Source organism: Camelus dromedarius, chromosome 19, assembly GCF_036321535.1.
Source record: "Camelus dromedarius isolate mCamDro1 chromosome 19, mCamDro1.pat, whole genome shotgun sequence".
Taxonomy (NCBI): Eukaryota; Metazoa; Chordata; class Mammalia; order Artiodactyla; family Camelidae; genus Camelus; species Camelus dromedarius.
In genome coordinates this window covers 20,938,787-20,953,805 of record NC_087454.1, presented here as the reverse complement: position 1 = coordinate 20,953,805, position 15,019 = coordinate 20,938,787, and the positions used below count along the sequence as shown (strand labels likewise).

At 38.4% G+C, this 15,019-nt stretch overlaps 1 protein-coding gene and 1 long non-coding RNA gene across 2 annotated transcripts; one reads left to right on the top strand and one right to left on the bottom strand.

Annotated features, from left to right (window-relative positions):
* Positions 1-2,054: 2,054 nt before the first annotated feature.
* LOC105101412 (SLA class II histocompatibility antigen, DQ haplotype D alpha chain) lies at positions 2,055-7,500 on the bottom strand. The gene is made up of 5 exons (XM_010994593.3): positions 7,341-7,500; positions 3,693-3,941; positions 2,956-3,237; positions 2,531-2,705; positions 2,055-2,373 (listed from the first exon to the last, which is right to left on the bottom strand). Exons 1-4 carry the CDS (start codon positions 7,420-7,422, stop codon positions 2,551-2,553), a joined length of 768 nt encoding a protein of 255 aa, XP_010992895.2. The 5' UTR covers positions 7,423-7,500; the 3' UTR covers positions 2,055-2,373; positions 2,531-2,550.
* Positions 7,501-7,617: 117 nt separating this feature from the next.
* On the top strand, positions 7,618-8,695 carry LOC135318616 (uncharacterized). Its single transcript, XR_010376847.1, has 3 exons — positions 7,618-7,768; positions 7,905-8,092; positions 8,339-8,695. It is a non-coding gene; the product is annotated as an uncharacterized LOC135318616 (long non-coding RNA).
* Positions 8,696-15,019: the final 6,324 nt, after the last annotated feature.

Genomic DNA, 15,019 nt, shown 5'->3' with positions numbered 1-15,019 from the left:
AGGCTATTCTGTTCTGTATACGCTCCCAGCCATGGCCCACAGCACACTCCAGCCCCCTGAAGCTGACACTCTCCACAGTCGGCCCCAGCCCTCTGCCTGGCTCGGGCAGCCAGTCCCAGCCCACCCCCATCAGCTCATGTCTAGGGCTGGGGATCGCAGGGACCCTTTATGCCAGTTTCTTTCAGTTCTGTTGGCCAAGCAGCTGCTGTGCACCCCTCTGAGCCTTGGAAGTTCCTCCTCCATCCCCACTGGCCTCTCCATTGGAGAGGGGGTGTCCCAGTGAAAGAGTGCTATTCTTCCCTTGCTGCTCCTGCCCTGGGGACAGGCCCCACACAAACGTCCTTTTTCTTTCTCTTTGTTTCTCCTACAAGATTTTGTGAGGAATTTTGTCTTTTGAAGTAGGTGATGTCTTGTTGAAGCCCAGCAGGGTTTCTTAGTAAATGGGTGGGTGAGTTGATGTTTCTCTTGGTGTATTCATGAGAGAGGGTGAGCAAAGAGTGTCCTTCTACTCCGCCATCTTGGCACCCCTTGAGCGATTCTTTTAAAAAATTGTGAATACAACTACCAATGTTTTCTCACATATTTGTACACTATACATAAGGTACTTCCTTTATAATTAGATTATTCAAATTCTGTCAATAACTCTGCAAGGAAAGTACCATTGCCTCACAAAATGGATGAGAAAAACACAGCTCAGAAATGTTAGATCCTTTCCCAGTGTTATAAAGTTTAAATACTAGGTGTAAAGTGCTTTGTCCTGGATCTGGACTTAGGTTTCTTTGTGCCTAACTAAGCTGTATCATATTGTGTTAATACTGTGCCTTTTTCCCCCAATTATATTTTAAGCTCACTGATGCAAATGGCATGGACAGGGACAATCTCACACATTTTATAGCTGTTCCCTAATACCATCTGAGATGCAATATATAGATTCAATAATTGCAAAGAGGACAGACTGAGGCAATGTGCCTAAAACATTTTCAAGGGCAAAATGACTCCAAGTCAAGTCACATAAACTTTCAAGAGTGAGGTTGTAAGCACACTCAGGTGAGCCAGAGAATCCCATCTGTTGATCCATTTCCTCCACAGGGATTTCCATTGAAGACAGCAAATCCAGAGGCAAATATAGCACTCATAGCTGCTGCTACGTTATCTCAATGATGTTGTCCCTTCTGGGATTTCTTGCTTATATGCTCATGTTTTCCTTAGCCAGGAGGGGTGAGAGGCAGGGGCTAGGGTTACTAGGGTCTTCCGCTATAACCCCAGGAAATCAGGGATGCACAGGGATTCAGTGAGCCTGGCTTAGACTTATCTACCTAGAAAAATTCTGCAGCCATATTCACTCTACTGTCCCTGACATGCCATGTCAGGATTCCTATGTGGGTATCTAGCAGGAGTTCATCTAGGAGGTGAGACAAATTACACCTGTATTCTAGGGATCCTAAATATATCTGTGGTTTCTACCCATCCCTTTTCTCATTGTTACCCCAAGTAAGGACAAAGTATTTGGTCCTTCTCAGATACCTGCATTATGTCTTATTCTAACCCTCTTCTGAATTTCACTTTTTTTCTGCCTAGAGAATTTTTATCTCCTTAAGGGTGAGGAGGGGAGAGGAATGCTTCTACTATCATCATTCATTCTTCACAAATTTAAAGTTTTGGGAATAAATTTTGACTTTTGGTACTTTTGAAATTCAAAATTCCTTTCTACTATTTCTTGGTCACAACTTTAAAAAGATATGTTAAAATGAACACAGACTTATTTCTTGGTTTTTGTATTTCTTCTATAAGAAACCTATACCAAAGGAAAAAGGGTATATATTACTTTCACTGATGCCTAAATTACGGGGGTAGGTGGCAATGCCAAGAGTGGGAACAGAAGGAAGAGAGAACTATTAACCTCAGCTAAGATATCAACATATTATTAGTCTATACAGGATGCTTCTGTGTTACTGGCAATAAAATCTAATCTGAGAAATCAAATTAAAGGGGCCTAAGGCATAAGGAAACATGGTCCTAGTTAGTGCTGAGATGAAAGACAGGAAAAAGTTCAATAAAGTTTTTAAAATTTATTTCTTACTTGAAATTTTGCTTCCATGGTGATATCAGATCAGGGTCACTAGGGATTAGGTAACTGGGAGGAATATCCCAGGGATTCCATGGTGTGCAACAATTAAGGTCAGAAAAAAATTATCAGGTAGTCAGAGGGAGAACTCCGAGGTATATGTGAACTTTGAGATGATACAGCATCTTAAGTAGCAGAGAAGAGGTGAGAGGAGGAGTGTAGGAGGAGAGAAGGTATATGACGAACTTGGCCAGAAAATGGTTCGTCTAACACATCCACTCTTCTGCTGTCGTAGATGGGCAGTGCACCTGCAGCAGGACAGACACAAGAAGGGTGGGTCCTAGGGGGCTGTTGAGCTAACACCATGCCCTTCCCCAATTCTCCTGCAGCTTTTCAACCACATTTGTGTCCGCAACCTCTTCCCACTTTCCTTCCTCCTGTACTGTGACAAATCTCAATCCTTACCTTCACTTCTAGGGTGCAACTCACAAGGGCCCTTGGTGTCTGGAGGGACTACTTGAGCGCAGGCCTCGGATGATGAGGACAGTGCCCACCACGATGCCCATGAGGCCCACAATCAACCCCAGGGCGCAGACCACAGTCTCTGTCAGCTCTGACATGGGGGTTGGAATCTCAGCCTCTGCAAAAGTGAAGTTGTGGAAGTCAGAATACAGAGTGTTGTTTCATGTGCGTGTGTATGGGATGGGGCGGGTATTCATTCTACAAAGACCCAGGGCACCAGGCTTAGAGAAGAGAGTGAACTATATCATTAGAAACACTTGAAGTTTGGAAAACAAGCTTCGGACTATGAGATTTAAGGGCTAAAAGGCAGGATGTTCTGTACTTGATGGAGAAGAGAAGGTACCAAAAGGGGTGGGACTCATACATACCCCAGTGTTTCAGAAGTGGCTCATCCAGGCCCCAGTGCTCCACTTTACAGTCATAAATATCATCATCAGAAGGGAGGAAGGTGAGATAACTGATCTTGAAGAAGGAATAATCACTCTTGGGGAGGAAGCTGATCTCAGAAACACCCTCTGTGACTGGATACCTGTTCTTCAACCATGTGATGTTGATCACAGGAGGGAAGATGTTGTCCACGTGACAGATGAGGGTGTTGGGCTGACCCAGCATCACAGGAGACTTGGGAAACACAGTCACCTCAGGAACCTCTACGGTGAGGAAACAGCACTTATGTGAAATGATAACAGATCTGTCCTGGGGTTCAGCATTGCATCCTGGGGAGCCTGCCACCAACATTTCCCAGTCTGATAGTACAAGAGCTTTTATATCCTTTCTCCTTGGGAAATACTACACACTGCCTGCACTTTATCCCCATGCTCTCTTTGGGCATGCTTGTTAAGGAGGGAGGTCTTTGGGACTCCTCCTTGAGGGATTCAAGGAATATGTTATGGGAGAAAGGGTCCTTATATTACATGGAAATATGTGATCTTTGAGATGGGAGAGGCTGAGAGTTCAGTAATTATTATGAGAAGATCTGTGGACTACTTGGGAAGGAGATCATTTTATAGAGTGGTAAAGTGTATCTATGCTTAGGGAAGCAGAGAGTGAGGCCTGGTATGAAAAAATAGACTCAATAAGTAGAGGCAGAATGGTGGACACATACCATTGATAGCAGCAGTAAAGTTGGAGCGTTTAGTCAGGATGTCCAAGTTAGATTTCTGTACAGCTATGTTTCTCAGTCCACCCTGTGGGTCAAAACTTGAAAATTCACTAAACACAGGCAGCCGCCAGACAGTCTCCTTCTTCTCCAGGTCCACATAAAACAGCTCATCCCCATCAAACTCCTGGGTGAACTGGCCAGATGGACCGTAAGACTGATACATAGTTGTGCCATACGAGCCAATGTGGTCAGCTGATAAGTGAGGGTGAGAGCAGGAAAATGGAAAACAGGGAGAGAAAAAACCATATTAAACAAAATAACAGAAGAAACTGACTTTCAAACATTGTGGGCTTCACCTTCGGCACAATCTCTAGGCAAAACTCCCAGCACCTGCTTCCTTCCCCCTCAGTGTGGCTGGTCACTCGTTCAGCTAGAATCCAGTCTGTCTTTTCACCATAACATATGTTTCACAAGGGCAGAATTTCACAGGCCTTGTTTAACTGCTGTTTCCTGCCTTCCCAAATCAGTGCCTGCCACATTATAGGCTTATGATAAAGATCATAACGGAAAGAAAAAAGAAAGAAGGGAATGAATGAATAATCGCGGCATTAACTTTCTTCCCCAGAGATTCAGTTTGCTCCCCACTGCTTCGTAAGTTTTCTCTCTCACTTTCATCAGTTAATCACGCACTCATTATGGCTCCTCTCCCTTCAGGGCTGACTCAGAGCAGAACATCTTCTACACAGGGATTCCTTTCTTATTTGTTTTTTAACCAAGGAAAAGCACATAGGAACTTACTATTTGAAAAGTTTCCTCTATTATAGGGTATAAGAAAGACTATGACAAGGACAGTGATGATATTACAAACATGGTTCTAAGAATAAACAATGCTTCTAAGGTGTCTTTTTGCTAACAGTAGTGATCTTTAAAGCAGAGTACCTGATTCCTTTTGAAGTGAAAATTGGAAGTTTTGTTAGATTTTGGATTTCTGCCACTTCCCACCCTATTTTTTTTCTTTAAGGAGGTTACCAAACTTCTTCTTTTTCTGATTCAACACATATTTGCCGGGGACTCAAATGGACAACGTATGTCTCTGAGGATGCCAAAGCAGAATGACAACCAGCTCAGTATGACTCCACTCAAATGAGCTTAACTGGATGCATATGAGCCTTTTATCATTTCTCTTTCCTTCCTTCCTCATTTACTGAGTATCAGCAAGGTTTCAGACATTTCAGGAGGCAAAAAGCGAAACACCAATCAGGCATGGTCTCTGCCAACAAGGAGCCAACTGAATAATGGGAGAGTCAGGTGAATAAAGGAGCAAGCACAGTATACTGTGATGAGTTCTGTGATGGTCATATCCAGCATACTCTTCTGACCTCAGCTGTCAATCAAACCAAATGACATTATTCTTTCATGTTCCTTGGTCTTTGCAGGGGTCTGTTTTTTTTTTTCCCCCAAATGAAATCATCTTTTAGAATTTCCTGGACATCTCCATTTCATTCATTATCCCTTTTTCTTTTGTGTGTATGTGTTTGCCACTTAATTGATCTGCTTGTTTGTGCATGGACTCTTTGGAAGAATTCACTCTCAAGTTCACTGAAATTTCAGCTTAGTTACCGACTTTTTAGCTAAGTTCTCTTATTATACATGTTTTGATCTCATTATAACCTCCAACCCCTCTATCCCAATGTCCTGCTCTCAAGTCTGTCTATTTCTCATCCTTACCCAGTATAACCCCCCTTGGTTGATCACTTAAAAGTACCCCCAACAAAGCCTCCTATCCTTGTAATGAATATTTTTGATTCCTTTTTCAAACATGAATATATGCAGTTATTCTTTTCATCTGGTAACTTGTCCTGGGCTGCCAACTCTTGATGAAAAACATCACACTGCTGTGCCAACTAGAACCAATTCACTTATAGTTTCAGCCTCAGCTGGGTCCACTGACCTGCTCAGCAACAATCCTTCTGCTCTCCTGAACCATTTTCTTAACGTTACTAATTTTAGTACCCTCAAAAGCATGTCTTTTCATTTTTGAATCCCCAAAACTTAGCTCACTATGTGCTCAAAAATGTGTAGTAAATGTCAATTATTATCCTTTAGGATCACAGAGATTATGGGGAAGACTGACAAATACAGAGATAACAACTTATGGCAGTCAGAATCAGCAGTGATCAGGGCTGCGTTATGACTTGTGAGCCCTAAGCACTGTTGCTTAAGTGCACCCTCCTCCATAAAAATATTAGGTTATATTTTATGACCATATTGGTATAAAGACAAATATAATCTAGGCTAAATTAAAAATTCAAACTTTTCTTCTACCCTAAAAGTTCATTTTCTCTTCTAATTAAAGAAATAAAATATTTTCATGGAGCCCTACAAGCTTCCAGGCCCTTGGCATTCTGCCCACTGTGCTTAATGTGTAAGTTAAGGCTGCCCAGGACTCTCTGGTGTGATGCTGAAGAAAGAAAATTTGAAAGTTCTCTGGAGAAGCAGGAGAAATCTCCACTACCACACAAAATTAGAATGGGAGTAGTCATGGTGAATAAAGTTGCTGAAGGTTAGAAACTCCATTTCACTTCCCCTTTGAATTATTTGCCCTTTCTACTTCGGAATTTACAAACCCACTTTTTATGTCTATGAAACAAGAGAGACATGAGATAGGAGGGATGGATCCTGGAAGGAAAGGAGGATAAAGGAAAGTATGAAGAGAAGGTGGATGAGGTGGACAGCAAAGGCAGAGGGGCCCAGGGAACACAGTAAATAATCTGTGCTTGTCCATTCTTCGTCTTGAAGGACTTCCTCAGACGAGGTGAAGAACAGGAAATTTGGGCTGACAATTTGAAAACAATGTAATTTAATTTATCAAACTTCTCATCAAAGTTCTCAATTCTAAATAAAAATAAAGAAATTTCTTGTTTTGTTAAAGAAAAAATGAAGCTATACCTGTTAATAGTAATGCTAAAAAATAAGAATAATTTTTGACATTTGTGTGTCTTAACTACTTAGAAAGCATATCTACACACCCATTTTATTTATTTGTGGGATGACACATGTGAGGTAATGAGGTAAGTGAGGACCATTGGTAAAATGACTTGTCTAAATGCATCCGCTGGACTCGCTTACCCATTCCCCACCTGTGCCAGATTCCAGCCTGGAAATGTATGTAAATCTGAGACTAAGAAAAGGTCACCCTTCTTTACATCTACATAGTACACGTAATTCATGGAACTATTTACCACAAGATAAACTGCAGGAGATATATATAAAAAGCTTCAAAGTTTGTTCAGAGAAATTTGGGAGCAGTAGTTCATGAAATTTTTGTAATGAAACATCTACTTGTGGAAACACCTTTAATCTTTGAGGCAACTGTGAATGAATGCCCTGGGCCCCTCCAGGACATCTTCACTGGATCCAGTATCAGAAGCAGAATGATGTCCTTGGTGCACTCCGCAACAGCCCAGGTCGCGCAGGGAGTGAGGTGGGACCTTAGTTTCCTGAAGGAGGAACGACTGTAATTTTTAAATTTACTTAATATTGAGAACGCTTTGAGGAGCCCCTACTGCTTTATGCCAATCTCTACATTTTTTCCTCTCCAATTCTCTGCTCCCCAACTCTAGTCTCCACGTCTCTCAGCCGCGCACTCACCCACGATGTCTTGACCTCCGCAGGGGCTCATCACGGTGGTCAGGGTGAGGACCCCCAGAATCAGAGCTCTGTTTAGGATCATCCTTTTCTCCAGGTGGTCTCAGCAAGCAGTCGCTCTTCTGGGCTGCACGGCAGTGATGAGGACTGAGCTGAGAAGGAGCTCTAAAGACGCCCAAACCAGACTCTGCCAGGTCAGGTTTTGGCCAATCAGAAAAATCCCGTATGATGACGCCTAGGTTGCCGGTTGAAGACTTTGTACTAAGTGGCCTGGACGGGGTTGGGAAATCCCCTGGACCTGACAGAGTTTTCTATGAAAGGAGGGAATGTATGAAATCAGAACCCTCTCACATGTGTGTCTGCCTGCTGGTGACAAGACGGGTGGGAATTTCTGAGCAGTCTCATGGATAAATGAGGTCATCACTGATAAGGTATCCAACAGGATTGTCTGGGTTATAACTTCCAAGAATTCTCCCTTGAACTGATCGCTTCCCTGGCAGTCCTCAGCCCCTCCCCTTTCCCTGGCCTCCATATGTGGGCTAATTGTCTTTCTCCTCGCTTCCCTAGCACGTGTGGAATTCTCTAAACACTGGGTGACCCAGGGGATTTCTGCTGTTGGTAGCCAAGGAATACCTCTGCCTTTTCTGCTTCTATAAATCCAGTTGAGAAAATTATTCTTCTCATCCTCTCCAAAGCTCCACTGACTGCACCCAGGGTAATAAAAGGACTTACCATGTCATGCAGGGCCGCCTAAGGTAACTGCATGATCTTCCATTTGAATGTTTCCCCTGCCTTGAGTATTTATGCTCTGTGTTTTGGTGAACCTATCTACCTTTAAAAGAATTTGGGGGACAGTGATTACATTAAAGGAAGCTCTGTTTGGCTTGCTGTATAGTTTTTTTTTTTTTAATTTAAGAATGTCATGTGACTTGCCTAGACCATCCTCACAACTGTGTAAACTAATTCCTTGCAATAATTCTCTTAATACATCTCTCCAATAGGTTCTGCTGCTCTCTGGTTCAGACATTTTCATACTGAGATGCCCATGATCCCCCATGGTGAGCTGTCTCCTTCACTGCAGTGAACAATAACACCAACTTGCTCGTCCACAGATGTACTCCTGGTGGCCCTTGGCCAAAGGCATTAACAGCACTTCATTGGACTGATGTGAAGGATATAAATATCCTGCACCTGGACTGAAAAGTTCCCAGGGCTCTTCAACTGTCCTTATGATGTTGTAGTATCATCCCCATTTTACAAGGAGACAATGGATTTCAGAAAGGTGAAAGAATTTGCCCAGGGTCACACAGCTGGTGAGTGAAGGGCTGAAATGTGACAAAGGCAAGTCATGAGTTCCTGTGGAGGGAGATGTCTCATGTGGATTCAGAATGCAGTGTCAACATAATTAGGATAAATATTTGATCCTATAGATGGCCTCATCGTTCTTTCTAGTCTCTTCCATTATGGACCAAGAGGGATTTTTTGAGGTTCTACTTAAGATGCACTCCTTTTACCATGAAGCATCTTTTTTTTTTTTTTTTGGTGCAGTAACATGTTTCTATGCTTTTTCCTGGGTCCAGACTTATCTGCTTTGTATCTTAAAGAAATTGTTTATGATTTGGCAAACGATCAAAACCTTTCTTGATGGTGCTTCAGATTTTCACCAATTAATATTACAGCTAAATAAATTCAACTCAAATTAGGAAGTTAGGGTGTTAAGCATGCAAGATCAGAATTGTATTGTGGATGGGAAGTTGAAGGTCCAGTCTCAGATCTCACATCCTGTGGGATGCAGGGGAAGTCCAAGCAAGGCAGTGTCATTAACTAAGAGACAGAAGATGAGCTCTCTGTCTTCAACCTGACTCTGTGTCTTGCCTCTTCCTGCAGTCACACAGTGAATCTTGTTCTACTTGCTTCTGTCTTCAGGTCATAATTTTAACATAAAGTGAAATTATTAGTGAACTAGACTTAGATAGAGGAATAGTATGCCAATTTAAAAACCAATTTGTTACATTTGTCTGAAAGGAAAATAAAAGACCCTATTCATGAATTAATGGTGGAAATGAGATTTGCAGTTTAAAATATTTCTTTGTCCAACAATTTTCTTAAAAGGCATTAATTTTCTGCCATTTATTTAATACTTAAAATTGTCAATGGAATGGATGGTGTCATTATAACATATCTTTGAAAACTCTCTAAGAAATTATTTAGCTAGAACTCATGTTACTTCTAGTTAACATTTATAATGTTCACTAAGAACCTGTGTATTTTCAAGTTCTTTAGTTCTGACTTTCAACTATTTTGCCCTGATACAACCCTAGTTATTATGCATTGGTGAAATTTTACTAAAAGGGCCAAGCCTCCACCATCTAGAAGTAGGTAAAGATGCTTCACAACAACAACAGAGTCCAGAGCAATAAAGTAAAAAGAAGATGGACTTTGTAATCAAGTGAGTAAGTATTCAATAATGCTTTTGATTTTATCAGCTGCATTGCTGAAAGACACTGAAGAAGACACAAACAAATGGAAAGACATTCTGTGTTCATGGATTGGAAGAATTAATATTGCTAAAATCCCCATATTAGCCAAAGGCAACTATCGACTTAATGTGATCCCCATCAAAATACCAGTATCATTCTTCACATAAACAACAACAGCAAATCCTAAAATTTGTATGGAACCACACAAGACCCTGAATAACCAAAGCAATCCTGAAGAAGAAGAACAAAGCTGCAGGTATCACTCCTCCTGATTTCAAACTATACTACAAGTCTATGCATTAAAATAGTGTGGTACTGGCATAAAAATAGACACACAGAGCAATGGAACAGAGTAGAGAGCCCAGAATCAAACCCTTGCACAAATGGTCAACTAATATTTGCCAACGGATGCTACCTAGGTTATCCAAAGGGAAAGAATATACTCTTTAACAAACAGTGCTGGGAAAATTGGACAAGTGCTTGCAGAAGAATGAAATTGGTCCCCATCTCACACCATTCACAAAAATTAACTAGAAATGGGTCAAAGCCTTAAACTTAAGATCTGATACCACAGAACTCCTAGAAGAAAACACGGGGAAGAAGCTCCTTGACATCTGTCTTGGCAATGAGTTTTTGGATATGACACTTAAAGCACAAACAATGAAACCAAAAATCAACAAAAGGGGCTGCATCAAACTTAAAAGTTTCAGCACAGCAAAAGAACAATTAGCAAAATAAAAAGCAACCTACAGAGTAGGGGAAATATTTGCAAACCATATATTTGATAAGGGGTTCATATTCAAGACATATAAAAAATTTAACAACTCAATAACAAAAAATCCCCACAAAAATGAGATTAAAAAGTGGGCAGAGGAACTATAGACAGTTTTCCTAAGAGGACTTTCAAATGGCCAACAGGTACATGAAAAGATGGTCAACGTCAATAATCATAAGGGACAACCACAATGTGCTATAATGTTACACCTGTTAGAATGGCTATCATCAAGAAGACAAGAGATAACAACTGTTGGCAAGGAGATGGAGATGTAATGTATGTTGTACATGACATCCCTAGTACTTATTTATCTTATAGTTGGAAGTTTGGAAGTTTTGACTTCCTATGTCCAATTCTCCCTTCCCCGACTTCCCACCTCTAGTAACTGCAAATCTCATCCATTTTTCTATGAGTTTGTTTTTGAAGTATAATTGATCTACAACACTATGTTAGTTCCTGTTTCACAATGTCGTGATTCTATATTTCTATATATTTCAAAATGATCAGCACCACAAATCTAGTTGTGATCTGTCACCATATAAAGATGTTACATAATTATTGACTCTGTTTCTGTACATTTCATACCTGTGACTCATTTATTTTGCACCTGAAGTTTATGCCTCTTAATCTCCCTCACTACTTACTTTCTCTCCCTAGCCCTCTCCCCTCTGGCAACCACCTGTTTGTTCTTTGTCTCTATAACTCTGTTTCAGCTTTGTTATGTTTGTTCATCTGTTTTGTTTTTTAGATTCTACATATAAATGAAATTATTAAGGATACAAACTTGCAACAAGTAGTAAATAAGTCCTAGAGATCTAATGTATAGTATAGTGAACACTGTATTATAATAATCAAACTTGCTAAGATACTAGAAAATTATTCTAATCACTAGAAAAAGAAAGGATAATTTTGTAATATGATAGATGTGCTAATTATCACTACAATGGCAATAATATTATGGTATATAAATGTGTCAAATTAATATTGTACAGCTTCAGTTTACACAGTGTTATATGTCAGATATATTTCAATAAGAAAATATAAGAAAAGAAAAAATAGGTAGCATAATTTAATTTCTATTTAAAAAATTGAAGTTTTAATTAAAAACCTTCCAACAATGAAAACCCCAGGTCCAGTGACTCCACTGGCAATTTCACCAAACACTGCAGAAAGAAATAATACCAATTCTACTGGGATTGTTATGTAACTTAAAAAAAAGAAAGCATATCTTAACTAACATTTTTTTTATGAGAGTAACATTTCCCTCTTCTTAAAACTTGACAAATATATTGCAAGAAAAGCAAACAACAGGTCAATATACCTCATGGACAGATATTAAAAATTTAAAAAATTAAGTGAAATATTATTATCAAATAGAATCGAAGAATTTACAGAAAAGATAAATCATGACTAAGTGGGATTCTTTACAGGCATGCAAACTTGTTCAACATAATATTATGTAAATTACTGTATTAGTAGAATAAAAAACAGCCCACAATATACTCAATAGATGTAGAAAAAGCATTCAACAGAAAATTTTAGATTGAAGTATAGTTGATTTACAATATTGTATTAGTTTCTGGTGTACAATATAGTGATTCAATATTTTTATAGATTATACTCCTTTTAAAGTTATTGTAAAATACTGGCTCTATTCCCTGTGCTGTATAATACATCCTTGTTGCCTGTTGATTTTATATCTAGTAGTTTTTACCTCTTAACCTCCATTCCTATTTTGCCCCTCCCCCTTCCCTCTCCCCACTGATAATCATTAGTTTGTTCTTCATATCTGTGAATCTGTTCCTGTTTTGCTGTATTCATTTATTTGTTTTATGTTTTTAGATTCCACATGTAAGTGATAACATGCAGCATTTGACCTTCCCTGTCTGACTTGTTTCACTAAGCATAATACCCTTCAGGTACATCCATGTTGTTGCAAATGACTTAATTTCATTCTTTTTTTTATGGCTGAGTAATTCCATAGGATACATATACCACATCTTCTTTATACAGTCATTTGTTGATGGACACTTAGGTTGCTTCCGTATCTTGACTATTGTAAATAATGCAGCTATGAACATGGACATGCATGTATCTTTTTGAATTAGTGTTTTCATTTTCTTTGAATACACACCTAGGAGTGGAACTGCTGGATCATATGATAGTCTTATTTTTAGTTTTTTGAGGAACCTCCATACTGTTTTCCATAGTGGCTGCATCAACATTTGACAAAATTTAACCTCCATTCATGATTAAAAATTCTCAGCATGTCTTCAACCTGATAAATGATATCTGTTAAAAACTATAACTAGCATGATGCTTAATTAAAAAAGGCTAAATGCTTTTCTCCTAAAATTGGGAACAAAAGAAAAAGGATGCCTGCTCTCACTATTCCAAGTAAAAAATCATACTGCGTATCTTAACAGGTGCAGTAAGACAAAATAAACTAATAAATAAATGACATATATCTTAGAAGAGAATAAAAGTCTCTCTATTCACAGACAAATATATCGTATAAAATTCCAAAGAAATAGAAAATCCAAACAATCTACAAAATTTGTTACAATTACTGTGTTTGTCAAGGTCACCAATTCAAAATCAATATACAAATACCAATCTTGTTTATATTTACTTGTAATAAACAATTGAAAAATAAATTAAATAAGTACTATATAAATAGCACCAAAACCCATAAAACACTTAAATATAAATCTTACAAAATATATATAAATCTACATGATAAAAACTATGGACCACTGATGAAAGAAATCAAAGAAGACCTAAAATACCCTGTCCATTTATAATATGACTCAATCTTTTTAAGATGTCCTCAGTTTGATCTATAGATTCAATGCAATTTTATTCAAATTCTCAGCAGGAAGTTTTTGTACAAATTGACAAAGAAATTCTAAAATTTATGTAGAAAGGCAAAAATCAAACAAACAAAAAGAATAGCCAAAACAATTTTGAAAAAACAAAACAGAGTTGGAGGATTCCCAGATTTCCTCTAAAACCAAAGACACTAAGACAGTCTTGTGCTGGTAAAAGGACAGGTATATTATCAATTGAACAGAATATTATTGATAATTAGCCCCATATATAGTCAATCAATTTATCTTTGGCCTAAGTGTAAAGACAATGGGATTTTCAACAAATGGGGATGGAAAAATTGGATATTCATATGCAAAATAATAAACTTTGATCCCTACTTCACATCCCATACAAAAATACCTCAAAAAGAATAAGAGAACTAAAGGAAAAACCTAAAACCATAAAACTTCTAGAAGAAAACAAAGCTGCTTAAGTTTTAATCACCAAAAACTGGAAATAACCCAAATGTCCCTCCATTAAGAAATGGATAAATAAACCGCCATAGCATACAATGGGGTGATATGCAACAATAAATAGGAACAAATTACAGATTCATGCAACAGCATGATAATTTCAAGTCAATATGCTCTAAAACCTATATACTATATAATTCCATTTTTATGACATATTTGCAGAAGCAAACTATGAGGATGGGGAGAGGAGTTGACTATAAAGGGACAGAGGTGGCTATTTCAGAGAGATGAAACTATTCATCTTGATTGTCAATACTCACTGAGATTTGAATTTAAAAGGGTGAATTTTACTATATGTATATTATACCTTAATTTAAAAAATGGAACAATACCAAAAACCAAACATCAAAACCCATAAAATAAATAGAAATAATTATAATGAAAAATATGAAAATCTTTGAATCCAAAACCACAAATACAACTGAGAATTTAAAAAGATCTAAAACATATATATGTGTATATATATATGAAATGAATTTGAAAGCTCAATATTGTTAAGATGTCAATTCTCTAAAATTGATTTATAGAATCAAAGCAGTCATAATCAATATCCCAGGCAGACTATAACCCCCTCTGCTCCCCTCCCCCTTTTTCCTTCTGTAGAAATTACTGTGCTAATTCTGACATTTATGTAGGAGATAGGCATATGCAGAGGACCCACGGAACCAAAACAATTTTTAGAAAAGAAGAAAAAAATTGAAGAACTACCTGGTTTTAAGACTTACTAGAAAGAAAAAGCTATAGCAATCAAGAGAATTTGGATCTTAAACTTACAAATGTAATATGTCAATTATATCTCAATAAAGCTGGGGGAAAAAAAAAACTCTTACAGTCATTTTGGGCTCTGAATTAAGGTTTTCAATCCTTGACATCTAATTACATGTGTTACACTTTAAGGGAACACAGAGCATCATACCTTTCTCTGAACAATTCCTTTCCTGATTTGGATTGGAAAATTGGTCAAGATTTTATAAAAGGCACACAACTTACAACTCTAAATAAAGATGTTTTTGGTATGGCTTTCAAACATGGCAAGCCTCAGTCCTGGCTAAGGTTGGTAACTGCTCATGGATGGGAGCTGTT

Excerpts from the sequence above, each read along its gene's own strand:
- LOC105101412 (XM_010994593.3), bottom strand. The coding sequence starts at position 7,422 with ATGATCCTAAACAGAGCTCTGATTCTGGGGGTCCTCACCCTGACCACC. Across the intron at positions 3,942-7,340 it reads CGGAGGTCAAGACATCGTGG|CTGACCACATTGGCTCGTAT; the intron begins GTGAGTGCGCGG and ends CTCACTTATCAG. Across the intron at positions 3,238-3,692 it reads CTTTACTGCTGCTATCAATG|AGGTTCCTGAGGTGACTGTG; the intron begins GTATGTGTCCAC and ends TCCTCACCGTAG.